Source organism: Neospora caninum, chromosome VIII (assembly GCF_000208865.1).
Source record: "Neospora caninum Liverpool complete genome, chromosome VIII".
NCBI lineage: Eukaryota > Apicomplexa > Conoidasida > Eucoccidiorida > Sarcocystidae > Neospora > Neospora caninum.
In genome coordinates, this window is record NC_018395.1 from 2,057,421 (window position 1) to 2,073,767 (window position 16,347).

At 53.6% G+C, this 16,347-nt stretch overlaps 4 protein-coding genes across 4 annotated transcripts; 2 read left to right on the forward strand and 2 right to left on the reverse strand.

The window, feature by feature from the left end:
• Nucleotides 1-1,169: 1,169 nt before the first annotated feature.
• Nucleotides 1,170-5,830, forward strand: NCLIV_032580 (conserved hypothetical protein; the record flags this gene model as incomplete). The annotated part of the gene is made up of 3 exons (XM_003883454.1): nucleotides 1,170-1,797; nucleotides 2,181-4,646; nucleotides 5,562-5,830. 3 exons carry the CDS (start codon nucleotides 1,170-1,172, stop codon nucleotides 5,828-5,830), a joined length of 3,363 nt encoding a protein of 1,120 aa, XP_003883503.1.
• Nucleotides 5,831-7,154: 1,324 nt separating this feature from the next.
• On the reverse strand, nucleotides 7,155-7,977 carry NCLIV_032590 (conserved hypothetical protein; the record flags this gene model as incomplete). Its single annotated transcript, XM_003883455.1, has 2 exons — nucleotides 7,155-7,160; nucleotides 7,504-7,977. The coding sequence occupies 2 exons, from the start codon at nucleotides 7,975-7,977 to the stop codon at nucleotides 7,155-7,157; spliced, it is 480 nt and encodes a 159-aa protein (XP_003883504.1).
• A 1,890-nt stretch (nucleotides 7,978-9,867) lies between these two features.
• On the forward strand, nucleotides 9,868-11,013 carry NCLIV_032600 (putative tRNA splicing 2' phosphotransferase 1; the record flags this gene model as incomplete). The annotated part of the gene is made up of 1 exon (XM_003883456.1): nucleotides 9,868-11,013. The coding sequence occupies one exon, from the start codon at nucleotides 9,868-9,870 to the stop codon at nucleotides 11,011-11,013; it is 1,146 nt and encodes a 381-aa protein (XP_003883505.1).
• A 1,106-nt stretch (nucleotides 11,014-12,119) lies between these two features.
• On the reverse strand, nucleotides 12,120-13,961 carry NCLIV_032610 (hypothetical protein; the record flags this gene model as incomplete). Its single annotated transcript, XM_003883457.1, has 1 exon — nucleotides 12,120-13,961. The coding sequence occupies one exon, from the start codon at nucleotides 13,959-13,961 to the stop codon at nucleotides 12,120-12,122; it is 1,842 nt and encodes a 613-aa protein (XP_003883506.1).
• Nucleotides 13,962-16,347: the final 2,386 nt, after the last annotated feature.

The following is a 16,347-nucleotide window of genomic DNA, read 5'->3' on the forward strand; positions in this document are numbered from 1 at the left end:
AAAAGCAGGCACAAGCTACTTGATGGCAAAGATAAACTCCCTGGCTTTCACGCCGCACACCTGATTACATGGCTGTGTACATACGCATGAACAGGTATGGTATATATAAATATAGATATGACAAGGGAGACACACAAGAATACAGTCAAGAATTGCAACAGGAAACATCCTAGGTGCGAGGGGCGTTACACATGTGTGTACATGCAGTCGAAGCCGGAGCGTAGAGGCCACGAAAAAGGAATGGAACGACTGAAACGCGTCTGCCCGTGCTTGGCAGACAGCCTCTTTCCATTAACCTCCATTAGACATCACGAAATGGGGCAACGGGCATGGGATGGTTTTTGACGGCAGAGAGAGACGAAACTCGGGTTGCTGGAAAATTCGGAGCGCGAGAGAGATGCTCAACCCCATCCTCGACGACAAAACATCATCCAGTTCTGACTCAGGGAGCAGGAAAATTCGCCAGGCTTTCAGGCTTCCAGGGGCGTTGTTGCGTTCCACAAGAAGTCGCGTTTGGTGACTTGTTTAGACAAAGAGAAAGAGGAGAGCATGCAACGCCAACTTTTTGCTTTTTTACGCGGCGCGAAAAGCTAACCCAGAGAGAAGCGGTGTCGAGGCGATGGTCCCGAGAGATGCGACAAAGAAAGGGTTCAATCCAGTCAATTTTCCTTTTTTCTCACAGAGGCAAGAACGCGCAAAGGAAATGCTTGCATAGCAGAGACTTTTCACAACCAAGGCCACTTCGTTTTATCGGAAACGCCGCCTCAGCTTGGTAGCCGGTCACCCCGGCCTCCTCACGCCGGCGCAAAGCGTCGACAGACCAAGCTTGAGAAAAAAGTGAACCTGGGGCGAGCACGACGACACGCGTATCGCTTTTCTTCGTTCTTCAGCTGTCTGTAGCCGACTCTGGGGAAGTCAAACGTCCACTTTCCGACTCACTGCGTCCACCTGTGCACACGGATACACATTTTTGTTGGAGCTCGGCAGCGGCGCACCCCGTCTGTGTCCTGTGTCTCGGAGAGTCAGGGTGGAGGCGGGCGGGGAAACGCCCTTTTTTTCCTCAGGGATTCGTCTTTGCCGATCCGCCAGAGTCCCTCTGGCGGCCGAAGCGGTGTGTGGATTTCCTTATCGTGTTGTGTCTGTGTGTGCAAGTCTCTGAAGACTGAAGCATGAATTTCCTATCGGCAGTTCGCAGTCTGACCAGTTCAGCGCATCAGAGCCTTCTCCACGTCGCTGGCCATCCCAGCGGCGACTCCGAGCCGCCGCCAGACTGGCCCTTCTCGAGCAAACAACACTCCCTGCACGACGACGCGCCTCCGCAGCTGGTTCCGTATTCGCTGGGGCAGGAACGGCAGCGACGCCGAGGCTCTCCGGAGAAAGATGGAGCATCCAAAGCGTTTGCAGCCTCAGCGGCGTCGCGCCAAAACGCCGCTGGAGCGACCCCCGCGTCTCGAGAGGCCTTCCCTGGAACGCGGGCGGCTCGGGGGAGTGAAGGTCCAGAGGGTGAGAGCCTTCCGCGAAAGCCTGTCCCAGCTCCCCACGGGAGTTTGCGGGAAGGAGGCGACGGAACGGAGGCCAGCACCGCGTGTTTTTCGCAGCGAACCGGCAGCGTCTGTAGCAGCCCGGCGACGAGCGTGGACAGTGCGTCGGCGTCCACTCCGAGTTCTTCACTTCTCTTCGACGCGGGTCGAAGCAGCGGGATCTTCGGGTCCGCTGTGGCCAATATCGCGGCTGCAGCGGCGCACTCGCTTCTTGAATCCATTGAACAGTCCTCGCAACAGCTCTTCAGACCCCCAGGTGCGTCCCTCGCGCGTTTCGTGTCAGTACAGCCCCGCAGAAGAGCACACGTCCGACCGAAGGAACAGACTGCCCTCAGGTCGTGCGAGGGGGAGCAAAGCTTCCGTTCAGGCGTAAGACTCGGTGACGCGCAGGTCCGGGATTTGCCGGGAGTTCTCACGCCCCACCGTTTTGCGGTCAACTAAAAGCACCCAGCACGCACTCTGGAGGGCCAGCAGAAGGGTCCTTGAACTGTTGAAAAAGGCGCTCTGGTCTCCAGCGTTCGGGGCTGCGAGAAAAAAGGGAGGGAAAGAGAACAGGAAAAACTGCGAGACGTCTGACAGGTCGTGCCCGGGAACTTGTGTTTGTGTCGCTGTTTTTGTCGGGTGGTGTGCCCAATGCAGGCATGTATAAGGTCTCTCGGAACATATGGATCATCGACTACCCAGATCCTGGAGCGCCGAATACGGGGTTTCTCGTTGCATACCTTGAGCGGCACCACGCCAACAAATATTTGATCTTGAACATGTCTGAGCGGCAGTACCAGCACGTCTCGTGCCCGGCTTCGAAGCCAGCACGCCCCAGCGCTTCTCCGGAAGAGAGAGACGCCCTGGAGCCGCCAGCCGCGCCGTTGTTCCCAAGTGGAGCGGTGCTCGATGTCGCCTACCGGGGCCTGCCGTATCCGCCGTTGTCGTTAACGTTGTCTTTGCTCCTCAGCGTGCACAGGTGGATCGAGTCCGACGTAGAAAATGTGCTGCTCGTCCACTGCCTCGAAGGGTTCTCCCGGTCCATCACTTTCGTGGCGGCCTATCTTCACTGGACGGGAGCGGCCCCGACTCTGCAGGTTGCTGTGCGTTCCCTGGAGGACGTCTGCGGCGTGGACGCCACGCACCCCTTGGTCTTGCTGCCTAGTCAGAAGCGCTTCCTTCGATTCTTCCAGCATGTCTGCGTTAGGCAGACGATCGCGCCGTCTTTGGAGACGAAGAAACTGCGCAGGATCATTCTGAACGGCGTCCCGGCCTTTCTCGAGGCCAATGTTCCTGGCGCGTCGCCCGTCCACGGAGAATCCGAGAGGGAACCCGTCGCGGGACAAGAGGTCGCGTTGTTCAGGCCTGTGATTGAAGTGTGGTACCAAGGCAAGCTGGTATTCTCCTCCCTGGATGCCTACGCGACCGCGAACGACCTCGGCGCCAAACAGCCGTTCGCTGCCGCCGAGGCTGTCTCCGACCTTGCGAGTTCGGCTGACGAGAGGTGCGTTCCGGCGGACGTCACGGACCGTCTGCCGGTGTACACAGAATCCGACGGCAGCATCCGGTTTGAGATTCCTGGACTCCCGCTGTCGGGCGACGTTCTCCTGAAGCTTCTCCATGTGTCTGTACAGCGCGGGTGTTCTGGGGACGCGTTCCTGGCGGAGCGGGAAGCTGCGGGCAGTCAAGAGAGCCGAGGATCGAAGGAGCAAACGGAGTCGAAGCTCCACGCCGTGGGGCGGAAGATTTGTACTGCGCGGATCGCGTTCCACACGAGCATGACAAGAGAAGGAGGATGCTTGGAATTCCGGAAGGCAGGAATGGACGGCGCTGTGGTGCTCCCCGCTTTCCCAGACGACTGCTTCATGTCCGTTTTCTTCGAAGAGCTGGGACCGGAGGAGCGAGAGAGTCCTGAGGAGACGGAACGGCAAAGGGAAGAAATGCGCCTCATTGTGGAGGCACAGAAAGAGGGCGCTGCGGTTCGAGCCGGACGCTCCCAGAAGCCCGAAGGAAAACGCACTGAGGGGACAGAACGCCGCCCGTGTGAGGAGGAACAGCGCAGAATCCAAAAGAGGCTCGAACTGCGACAGCAGGTCCAAGAGTACAAGGCGCTGGCCGAACAGTGGCGTCGCGCGGCTTCAGGGCGTCGCTCGTCCCCAGACGAACGGCGTGCAGCGACTCCACCCCGAACGGAGGTCCAGGACGCGTCAATCCCGCCTGGGCCGGGTGTGAGGGATGAGAGTTTGCGCGCCGGCGACGCGAGGGACTTCCAGGTTTTCGAGGCGCGACTGACAGATGGGGAAAGCAACGGCGAAGACGATCGAGAACCAGGCGCGGGGCTCGACTTCTTCCATGATTCGTTGAATGCAGCGGCGCCCAGAGGAAGGTCCGCCGACGAGCAGCCGAGTGGGGTGGGAATGGCGATGTCTCAGCTGTTCTTCAGCCACCTTTCTGGGGCGAATCTGCCGGACGTGGCTTCGCGGTCTGTGTCGGCCAGAGCACGGGGCGAGACAGTTCCCGCGATGCACCCTTATGCGCAGCTCGAAGGGGCCGAGCTCGGGACTGGGGACGACCTCGAGAGCGAAAGCGATGTGAGCTGGGGAAACGACGACGAACAGGCAAGTGATGTTGGGCGTGAACCTGCGCCGAGGCCAGGCGAGGGACAAGCAGCAGTGGAGACTCCTCTCGAATCCGCGCGTGCGGCCCCCGCTGTTCCCACCCCTTCCGAAGCACGTCCGCGCGATGGAGGCACGGAAGAAACGGGCATTTCGACACATCGGGGCGTTTTCCAGTCTTCGGAAGACAACATTCTCCGCGACCAGCCAGGCGGCGACAGCATTGCGGCCCCGTGCCGTCCTGGAGTCGCTGGCGAAGAACGCGAAGACGCGCAAGGCCAGGAGGGCCCTCGGTCGTCGCTCCACTCGTCGAAACTTCCCGATGCGTCTCTTGTCCCCGGAATGAAGGGTGAAAAAGGAGCGGCAGACGGGCCATCTGTTGCGGTCAACGCGCGACCGGCCCAGGAGGCCTGTGCGACCGTCTCAACTGGAAACGGTAGCTTCTTCAATCTGCCGGCTTTGTCGAGCCCAAACGGATCAGGCGCCGTCGCCGGCGAGGGACATGAACGTAGCCTCAACGCACACTTAACCCGAGCGCTTTGCGGTGTCGAGGCCAGGCCAGCAAGCGGCAGGGTGTCTGTCGTTTCCTCAGGAAGGGTCGGGAGTTCGGAATGGACGGCTTTGGCCAGTCAGTTCTCTTCTCCAGTACTCGTCTCTTCCCCAGGCTCGCCGTCAAACTCGGAACGTAGCAACCACGAGTCTTCTCCACGTTCTGAACAGGATTCCGCCTTTCGAGATGACAGGACCGGGACAGCTGGGCGGGGTCGGGGGCGCCGAGAAGTGCAAGGAAGCAACGACGGGGGGGAGGGGACTTGCTCGCAAAATCCAGGTTGTCCAGGGGTTTTGCTTGAGGCGTCTCTCGGCAGTGAGTTCCAGCATGTCCCACCTGCTTTACGGCTGATTCCAAAGGAATCTGGCATCCACGACACACACATGACTGACAGCGGCGCTGTACACGAAAACGATATCCCTCAGCTGCAAGCGTGGCGACCCACCACATGTAGAGGGGAGAGCAGCCTTTAGTTGGCAACGTATGATACAAGCTCCGCTCGTGATAAACGTTGATTCTCACCAAGTATCCTGGGACGGGTCCCATTTGCCTGTGATCGGCTGGTGGTGCTACAGGGCTGCCTTTCCGCCAGCGGAACTGTACGCGATGCTGTTCGTTTGTGTTTTTCTTCATTTAAACTGCACGCTTGAGAAATTTTCTGTATTGGCTGCTCTTTCTCCGCAGTAGAAGACCTAATACGCTACCGTCCACTAACGCCTGATTCGTCCGTCACGTCTTTAGTTCGTGTACGCTCTGCTGCTCTATCGGGACAGCGAGTGGAGTAACCAGCCCAAATCACTGAAGCGCGGTTTTTTGTAAAAATTCTTCGAATATCGAAAGTGAATACGTAAATTATGTTGCGGATGCATGTAGTCAAGGGTCACCTGTCAGCGTTCCTTGATAAGAACACGGCTCTCACGGGGTTGGTCAGCACCGCGTCTAGCACTTGCATCTATGAAGCCACCGAAGGCGGATTCATATTTGATGAGGGACAGCGAGGATACGATTTCAGTAGCACTAAGTATACGCTATCTGCTCCTGCTGTCATGACCGGTAATGCTCCCACGTCAATGGCGACAGGCAACAAACTCAAAAACTTCGTTACACTTTCAGGCGAAGTTGGACTGGGAACTGCGCTATGACTCAATTTCCCGAAAAGGAGCAAGAACATATATTTGGTGGTCGCCGAAGGTCAAGAGTGAGAGTCTACCCTCAAATGGGAAATCCGTAACCACATACATGAATAATGTGTATGACAAAAAAATCAGAAGGAATATCGTGACCAGTATTCGCTGCTTCGTAATGCTGTACAGTCGTTCGATGACGCGTTTTTTCGACTAGGAGTAGGGCTGGCAAAAAGGATACATTGGAGATCACGGCCTAGTTTTTCACCTGCAGCCACCTTTCCCTCCCAAAAGTTAAGGGAGGCGCGCTTCGATACACTTGAAAGTAGCTGGTACATTCGCTAGCGCCCTCGTGTATCTCGACGTTCTCCCCCTGTAATTTCATAGATGGATCGTCATTAACAGGTTGCTACACATGGCAGGCGTCACTTGCCCTGTAACTCTCGGGTCACACGTTGCAGTTCATCCGCGACAATAGCCTCCAGCCTCTGTTTCCCTCTGCTGGGCATGCTTCATACGGGTAGTTTGAGGAATGGTCAGAAGCTGCCGTTATCACGAAGTTTTGACGAATCGCTTCGTTGTTCACGTTCACCAATGGATCATTACACGCTCTCTATGCTTTGGTTCAAAACATTGGCAATGATGTTTAAGGTTTCCTTATCAGAAGAGCGTTCACTGCGGAGACACCGCGACGAGCACATATGCGTTCAGAGGAACGAACGTCACTGACGCAAAGAAATCACGCGCATGAATACACAACTGATACTTTAGAGTTGACTGTTTGATGAAAGAATATTTCAGTGCGCTATGCACAGGCACATATTTCGTGGGTGGTAATCACTCTGGGGAAGACGCGCGGTTTCTCAGGGTTGTTATGCTCGATTAGAATTCTGAGGGTTACAATTTATGCTTAACTTCTTTTCAAACGAAAACACATCAAAGTATGCGCCGGTCTAGGAGCCTCCGGAAAAGTACCTGATTCCCTCAAGAACAGATGCATTCATATTCATATCACATGGCCGCAGCAAAAAAAAACGTCAGCATGCCCAACCCTCACGAGCAATCTTTGCCATCCCTAAGACAGTTAAATGTCAAGTTCTAATGCCAAGAACGTTGTAACATCCGTGAACGCAAACGGGATGTCACAAAACACTTGAAGCAGGTAGTATTTCCCTGCTGTGGCCAAATTCAAGGTAACTATAAAGGCAACGCGTTACCGACTACGTGACAGGCGAAGATAAAATAGCCCACGCGCGACATGGAACGAACACGGAACCTCCAGAACCCTCTCGCTCGCTTGCATCGAATGACAAAAGAATGGTGAAATTATCGCGTCCCTCGACTATGCCTGCAAAGAAAGAAAGAGATCGCAACACCAGAGTGGAAGACGTTGCTGACATGTGGGGGAAAACAGCCAACACAAAGCTTCCTTCACAGAATGAAAGCCGTTTCAGACGGCACAGCAGACACTACAGTCGTCTTTCCTCCCATCCTCTCCCAACATGTGACATTTGCAGGTGCGTACATATATCCGCATTGTGGAAGTTCAATCCTGCCCGCCAGTACCTAACGACTGGAAACCGACACGGTGGATCTCACAGAATATACAACACTGCAGCCACAGCACAGAACCCACGATTCTGCTGCGGGCATCAGAGCTTCAACTTTCGCGTTTAGAAAGCGTAACTTACCGACGAAAAGGACATCACATGGGTCAGTCCGAACGACCGGCTATGCTTGAGTGCTCTCTCGCATGTGTCATGTTCCTCCGTATGACAGTCCCGTGAACCGCTGCACGCTGCGCCGTTGCTGTCCAGTCTCCTCTTGCCGGGATTAGACTGAGCGACAGCAGCAGAGCGTTCTGCTCCCTCGACGCTACCCGACCCCGACGACAGCGCAAAGTCACTCATGCAGCTCGTAGAGCATGTTGTAGTTTGCGGGGTCAAAGTCCCCGTCGTAAGGGATCCAGTTTGACCCGAGGGCAACGCAAACCCTTCGCAAAATCCAGAGGTCGGCGTGTGCAAAGGCGTTGCTTCCTGTCGTCGCTGGAGGTATTCCGGGCCGTTCGGCCCCTGAACGCAGACATACGTGTAGTGGCCGTCGGAGTAGAAGACAGGAGGCACCTCCGGAGAGCACGCCGCGTTCGCCGTCGTCCATGTATTCATCTTGTGGACACGTAGAAGCAGCAATGGTCCTCTCTACCTACGTATACACTCGGCCTTGGTTCAGTCGATATCTGCGCCACCAACCAATAATCGCTGCTCCGCACACGCCTTTGCGGGTCACGCAGTCAAGCCCATGCAACACGAAATCGGTATCCTCTCACCCCTGGAACCATTCATACAGGGAATCCGACGGCACACGGTGCTTTTGACTGCAGATAAGTTTTTGACCACAGCAGTGCCGTGACGCGACGACAGCCCTAGAGTGCCCTCCAGATATATAGAAACTGTTTACGTTGTCCGCGAATACTTGCGAGTGCGGAAGCACTGTATCAGGCTCGCTATCCGTTTGTCTCCCGATGAGGGAGCAGCCTGCAAACAAACGAGGGATCGACGTCGTGTAGTCCTCCCCGACCCAAAGCGTGTTTTTTCTATTATTTCCGCTGGCGTTTGTTCATGATGACCCAGTACCAAGGGAATCCACGATTCAGCCGGTGGACCCCGCGCAATGCCAGTCAAACACCGGCGAAAAGCATGGCAGCTTTTTTCCACCGCCCCTCGCGTAGCCGACTCCTGTTTTGGCAACAGACAGACTGTTTTTTTTGCGAATGACAGGAAGAACGAAGTGACTTTCGATATTGGGGAAACCCGGAGAGGAAGTTGAACAAGTCGACCCGGGAACGAGAAGGGAAATCAGCAGGATGTCCCAGGCACGCGTGCCTTACCAGAAAACGGCTGTTGCGGTGTAGTGACAGTGGAGTGTTGCATGGACCCAGAGAGATGATGCCAGAAAAACAACCGGTATTTTCCTTCACCGCAAACCGCCGGTCACTTAGCCACATTCAGTAGAATCATATATGAGCAAATAATCAGTAACGATGACCGTGTACTGAAAAACACAAGTTCAGCATATGGCAGAAAATTAAGCACCTGCACCCGCCAGCAAGTCTTTGTGCCGCCGACCGGGACGCCACCAGCTAACAACTCCGTCCCTTGCGCTCCTCTCTGGAATATGTGATTTGGAGGGCTCGCTGGCGACTGAGAGGGGTCAGCAGAGGAGGACGGTGACGTGCAGAGTAGCACAGCGGACATGGATATGCGATTTGCGTAAACCGACATGTGCTTAGTAGATCGGCCTCTCGTGCTTCTTAGTTGTTGCGGAGCGTAACAACCTGTCGCACCCTTGTCGATGGGGGTTTTCCCCCCAAAAAAGCATGCGCGCCGTACGGGTGCATGCCAGTCACAATCCGCGTCAACTGCTTAACACAGTCGCGTTGGCAAAGAAGGGGGAAAGTTAGAAATTCGTCGTCCTGCACGTCAAGTATTCGAAGGTAATTCTGGTTTCCTGCATATTTGCCCAAACTGAAGTGCCTCGTTTCAAGTCCGGGATAACGGTTTCTATGGAGCTCCCCCGCCAGTATTTTTTCCTCGGGTACCGCATTCCGCAATTGCGGATGTGCTTGAGCCGTGACCGCTAGGGCAACGGCCGCGCGTGAATCAAGGAACACTTCCGACCTATCCTTCAAGACAGCAGTCGTTTTATCTTCATATATATATGTCCACGCAACATATAATCGCAAATGGTGTGTGGACTGTCTGGGTTCCTGCTAGAAATACGTCTAACGCAAGTATTGAAAAGTGAGTTACATCGACACTACTTGCAAGACACTGACTCAACTGTTCCCGGTGTCATGCCTGGATGTGAATTATGGAAGGTACTTTTCCCCATTCCAGGGTTCTAGGCGCAAAGCTGAGTCAGGCAGCGTGGCGTGGCCAGTCCTGAAGAGAAGGAGAGCAGCGAGTCGTCGTGTCTCTGGTTTACTAGGGCGGGGAGTCGTTGGCGGCGGGCGAGGACGCCGAACACTCGCAGTTCTATTCCAGATCTTTCACAAGATGAATCAAAAACAGGAGCAAGGAAAAGGTGGCGCGCAATCAAGTACGGCGAGAAGGAGTGGGATAATTGGTTTTAAAAAGGGGGCAACTTCGGGGAAACCGCGCGACAGGGTCACTCATCGAGACACCCTCGGCTGTCAGAGGAAGACCGGTAACCCCATGCGGAAGGAAAAAGATAAGCTTTATGCCTTCTCCCGTCGGCTTACAAAACTGTTGCGGCATCAGGCAGTGCAAAGGGGCCTGGCAATATCGCCGGATGGTTTCGTTGCTACTAGTGATATACTAAGACTGCCGGAGAATTCGAGGCAGGACAGGATTACGGAAGAAGATATCATCACAGTTGTACAGACTGACGCAAAAAAACGATTTTCTCTTCGCTGGCGAGTGCCTGACGAGGCAGGAAAAGATGACCAATATGAAGAAGTACAGTTTTTAACGTCTACGGTAGGGCCAGTACCACAGAAGTACGCAGACGATGGTTCAGAGGGGAGATGCAGAAGGCAGCTTCTATGCGTGGGCAAATTAGAATCACCCTCTCCGGGTAATATTGCGGAAGTCGACCGGATCATGTTTGATGTCGGTGCCCCAACACCGTTCTCAATTTGTGGCAATTACTGTAGCAGTTGCTCTAGTAAACTCTTCCCGCCTCGGACTGACGGGGCTGTCCTGTGTATCAGGGCGAACCAGGGACATTCCATTGCTTGTATTGACAGTGAAAAACTGCTACGTCCAGTTCGCAGTGTGTTTGATCTTCCTTCCTGCTGCCTCCGAACAGGGGTCACTGGATTTGATTCGGAAGAAGTAGTAGCAACCGTTGTCCACGGAACTTACTGGAATCGTTGGGACAAGATACAAACTGAAGGCCTCTCTCGTATGTCAAGGAATCATATTCATTTTGCATGTGGGTTTTCGTCAGAGAAAGACGGAGTTATTTCTGGAATGAGGGCAACCGTAGATGTGCTCATTTTTTTAGATGTGAAAAAAGCACTTGACGAGGGCCTAAAGCTGTTCGTCTCCTCGAACGACGTCGTCTTGTCGCCCGGAAATGAACATGGTATTATCGAGACACGCTTCTTCTCAAAAGTCGTCGACAAAACAACAGGGGAAATTCTTTTTCGTGGAGGTGACAACTGTGGCAGTGCTTAACATTTCTGGAGGAGGCTCCGCTAATCCGGGGCACCTGGAGGAACTCGAGTAGTCTGCCTTGGAATGTAACCAAATGATCTCCGCTTAATTACTTTTCAAGCTGTTCGTCCGCAGCTTCTTCAGCATTGTTTCTTCGTCTTATCAAAAGGGCAGAAAAGCCTGTGCAGCGTCGAAATTCCTTTGCGGAAGTCTGCGATCGGGCATCTACGAATTCAGTGCTTATCAGGTAACACAGGGATTATCCCGAATAATAATCCCACTGCCCCTCATACTGACGCAACACCTCTTTTATAGGATCGTCTGGTAATGTAAAATGTACGACGATAAAACTCTCAATGCTTCCCAAAAATTAACGTCGACGTATCTGCGTCGCCTTACAAATGTGTTTTCTTTTTGTGCTGCCATGATTTATAAACGTGTGCTGCCGATTGTGGAGTTTCCTGTTTCCTCAATAGTTTCTAGGTTTTTGCGTTGATAAATCTTCGGATTAAAGGTAAAGCCGAGCGGATACGACTCTGGCCTGTCCGAATTGGAGGACAATCACGCAAGAAATTCTTTTCCTCACACGCCATGGTGTACGAGACCGCTCCACCTTCTGACGAGTTGATCCATCCACCAGTGGGTCCATGTGGGATGGATCTGTGTCAACCAACTGAACAAGAAGAAAAACCATCAAGTTTTCGCATCACCCGTGTAGATCAGTCACATTAGGTCAATTATGCCGCCGGAGCGGATCACCAGGATAACCTCACTTGCTGCCGAAAACCTTTGCGCAACTGAACTCTCGTCAAAAAAGTTTCCTCCGACATCCCGGAAATATGTGCACACCTGTCGTAGTAACAACAGTGATTATTGAAAAGTCTTACACTTTCTCATTTGGTCTGTCCCTTGCGGTATATGCACCCAGACAACGACCTGTCTACAAATCCCCGGTCCTACGGTATAACTTCCAAAGATACACATGTAGAAACGCGAGGGCACGCCGCTTCGGCTGCTCCCCATTATAACGTGTATTTGAGAGGAGCACAGTGTAGAATACATGAATCTGACGCCTGACTTTAAATCCAACACAACAACCCTGGACAAACGAAGCAACGTCGTTCGCGTCACCTAGGGGCGCCACGGTGAAAAGCAGCTGCAGCATGTTGATTGCGCTTAGACAAGTAGGCACGAAGCGTGAGAGGACACGGGTACGGGTGGGTCCCAATCTGGCCTCTTCGATCATTGGGTCTCCACTTATTGTCGTAACGCCGCTGCGGCGGATCACATATTGCGGTAAAACAGAAGTTTGGGTCTTTCATGATCCGAATCGCCCGATGTGGATCGTATCCTGCAAAGTGGAGCAACTTGTATGCATACTCTGGAGAGAAGGGCTGCCAGCCAGACTTGCTTGTCCAGTTCTGGGCGACGCGCTGGATGAAAGAATTCATTTCTTCAGCATTCTTGATTATTTTATCACCCGCACCTTCCGCCAACCTCTTCATGTAAACTCGTTGCATGGCATATGGTGAGTAAACCAATCTGGCCGTGTCGTCTGTGTCGTTTGCATATAAACCCTGGAAATCGGATAGCGTCTCCGCTTTCCCGTCCCACGCACAAGTAGAGTCCAGAAAGAATGGTGGCACGGCAGGCACTTGGTGTCTTGGACCTATATTGACTTTGCACCTGGACGTGCCGCCAGCTTCGCCTTCACATCGTCGCCTCTTCCGACTGTAATGTGACGGACTCGGGCTCGCTGACCGTGGCGAAGCATGACTGGCTGTCGCTTTCGGGGATACAGCTACCCCAGCATGTCGCTTTTTCGTTGCCATATATTCCTTCTTCTCGCCTGTATGGCAAACTCCTCCGCACATGATTTCATCAGGGAGTGAAGCACCTTTAGAGTCCTGAAGAGGTTCCTTATCGGCTGCTGGGGTGGCCTCCTGAGCATCGTCCGCGTCCGCGCTATCCCCACATGACCCTTTTCCCCCAGATGGTTCTTCCCCTTCCGCCAGATTCCCGACAGCATCGCTATCGCCATCCCCCCTTTCTAGAATCCCCTCCCGACCAGCCCGCCCGCTCTCACTTTGCTGTTGTTGTCCAGGATCGTCTCTGTTTATCGCCTGGCAGGCTGGGCATGTCCATTGGGACGTACGAAATGTTAAGCCATTCGACGACGGCAGTGACTGTTCTAAGCATGTGGAATGGAAAGATCGTACACAGCTAACGCAGCAGCGCAGCTGTCCCCCCCCGCCGCACCGTGCACATTGAGACCTCCCTGGCTCAGAAAACGCAGGTGCTGCATCTGTCTCACTGCGTAAACATTCACCTGAACGCCTTTCTGTTTCTTTGTCAGGGTAGCAAACGGTGCCCTCACTCCGGAGTACGCACAAATCGTCGGCTGGTAGAGGAGACGACCCTCTCTCACGATAGCTGTCAGCCTTTCCTGCCAGTGACCTGACACCCTCTCGCTCTCGCCTCCTTGCGGAAAGGAGCGATGATTCAGACCCTTTTGAGCTTTGTGGTTCCTCTCCTTTCACTACGTGTTCACTTGCTAGTCCGTCGGGCTGTTCGTCGCGTTGTTGTTCCATGATACCGCTTGTAGCCGAAGCCGCAGACGCACCACTACGGCAGGTAGCTGGTAGCTGAGGTATTTCTTCTAATCCAGCCTTCGCTATTTCCGGTGAAGAAGCGCGACCGGAATTTTCTTGTGCGCACGTCTCTTGAGCGGTGTCAGCCAATCCAACGTGCGGCCTTCCAGTTCCGCTGTCAAGAGCGACAGCAGGATCCAGCGCCTCTCCCGCCTTATCAGCGTGGCATCGTGCTCTTGAAGGCGTCGAAACAACCAAAGACGAGTCCTCAACTGCCGACTGGTGCTCGGTCTCCCCTTCCTTTCCAGTTTCACGGAATAGCCTGTCACTCGTCTCCATGGCTGGAACTGCACAATGAGGATCGGACGACCGGTTCATCTCACCTAGGACTCCGAGCACACATTCGTTGACAGGAAACCGACGAAAAAGCTCCTCAAAAAACAAACGTGGACTTCGAATCCTTCCGACCTCGGCGAAAACGCTGAAAACACGGTTGCGTTTCTGGCCGGCTGCTCCGCCAAGTAGAACACCTGCCTGCCCCGGTGCATGCGAAGATGCGGAGAAAAACAGAAACAACCGGAGCAGGCCAGACCAAACAGCAAATCAGATGACTGTGCCTGTGTGAAAAAAAGATAGAATGCATAGCTTTATAATCCTATGTTGCGTTGTCGCAGCAGCGAGGGGTTTCCGAAAAAAACATGCAGAGCCGTCATTTTCCGCCGCACAGCTACATCGAGGAGAGCGCGTATTGCACAAAAAATAAGAGAGAGATAGCACGGTGTATCAGAAACCTACGAAACAGCAGTAACATAAGTCTCGCGGCAAGAGTCCCCTAAATGTGTTTGCTTTCGTGCAAGATCAGGAGATGATCACCCATACAGAAAACAATCAAGTCGCGCTGCCGAATTGAGCTGCAAAGGCACTATGACAGCAGCCGTGACGTAGGAGACGGGTGTGCGAACAGCAGCGTGTTGCTCGGTCGCGCGACCCCAGCACGCCGTCCGAGTCGAACGCGCCTGTGCTGGGGGATTCTGCTAGAGTCATCTAGAAGTGTCTCCTGCACAGTGAACACCCTGCTTTACAAATGCGCAGTACGGGTAAGTGAACTCCATATGGTCATCTTCAGAAAGACTGACGACATGTAGTTCAACCCGTCCGTTCAAGTCTCGTTGATTATCCACGGAGATGACGATGCCGGGGAAGAAATTTTTTCCGAGGGCTACGACCACCCCGGGCTCAAGTCCCGCGCGGAAAAGTCAAACAGCATAGCGTTAGTCTGCGGCTACTTAACTGCTGAAGCGATTTCGCTGTCCCAGGTGCTTCTGGATATCCTGGTGGCAGACTTTCCTATCGCACGCTATGACGACAGCACAGTGATCGACACGGAGCGACTACGCTCTGCGTGCGCAACGCGTCGTTGCCGACGTGTGGGCGATCTTCTTCTACAGCTTCGCTGGCTTGAGCAAAATATAAGAGATCTCACATGACCAGTCTCCTCGGTTCGTCGGTTGCCTCAATCAGAACCGACATCATATTTAAGGAGAGATCAAGAGTCCAGGATCGTCTGCCTCGCGTAGTCGGACGAAGGAATCCCCATGTGCAGGTGAAACTGACACGGGACATGCAGTTCATGTGGTGGCGCTATATCGCTGGTATTGTTTCATGTTTGTTCTTGCTTCGTTTTGGAACTACACGACTTACGAGTGTGAGGGAATAGCCTTGCGTCAGTATAGACTCGTTGGCTTTCGGCCTGAAGTGCTATAGAAGGATGTGGCTATCCAGGCCTTTCAGATTGCCAGAGAAGAGGTCTCTCGGCAGAATTACAGAAAACTCTGTGGTGTATTGTCGACTGTGAATGCACATTTCATTTGGTATGTGCACACGGTCTCTATGTCGGACCGCGTCAGGGGTCAACTAAAAAGACTCCTGAGGGGATCCCCGCCCGTGGTGCGTACGTGCCTTCGACGCTCCTCTGTTGTACAGGGGCTTATTCGGGCACCCCCGTTTGCCATCGTGGTCGTGTGGTAACCGCTGCCATCAAGCCAACAGGGGGCAACCTCTTTGGCTGAGTGTCCTGCCCACGAGCGTCCGAGTTTGTTAAACCTTTTTTCTGGTTGTGTCAAGAGTAGAATCCAGCGCGTATCACTTCAAAAGGCAACATGCAGTGCAAACGTCGAAAGGAGAGAGTCTGTCTGGATCTGTTCTTCAGAGAAAGCAAGGATTTGGTTTCAACGCCGACACACTACGGCAAGCCTCGGTAGCAGACATCGCCGACGAAAAGAGCGAGGCCTCTCGTGTGAAGCCATTTGTGCGACCAAGATTTCATTTACTACCTAAAACATTGTCGGTGTGGAGTAGGTTGACGTGGTGTGAACATTTGCTCGACACACAGTCAAGTGGCTGCTGCGTAACATGGGCGTCTTCCATTCATGCTATAGAATATAATCACGGACCCATTCGAAGGCGCCTTGACTCATAGATCGGGTCTTGTCTGCTTTAGTAAACGTCACTTCCGTCAGGGATTGATCAGCCGGTTCCTTGCATGCCTAAGCGTTCTATACCTGCTCTTGCACCGTATCTATAACAATTCCTTGACGAGCCCCTAATCGCTGATTCCTTGTCCCCTTGATGCATGTGAAGTACAGTGACAGCGCGTCTGCTAGAGTGCTAATAGATACAAGAAGCAAGCACGTTTTCCTGAGTGTAGCCCAGGCAGCCTGGGTTAATACTGTGCTAGTCCACGTCTAGTCGTGAAGAGAATGCA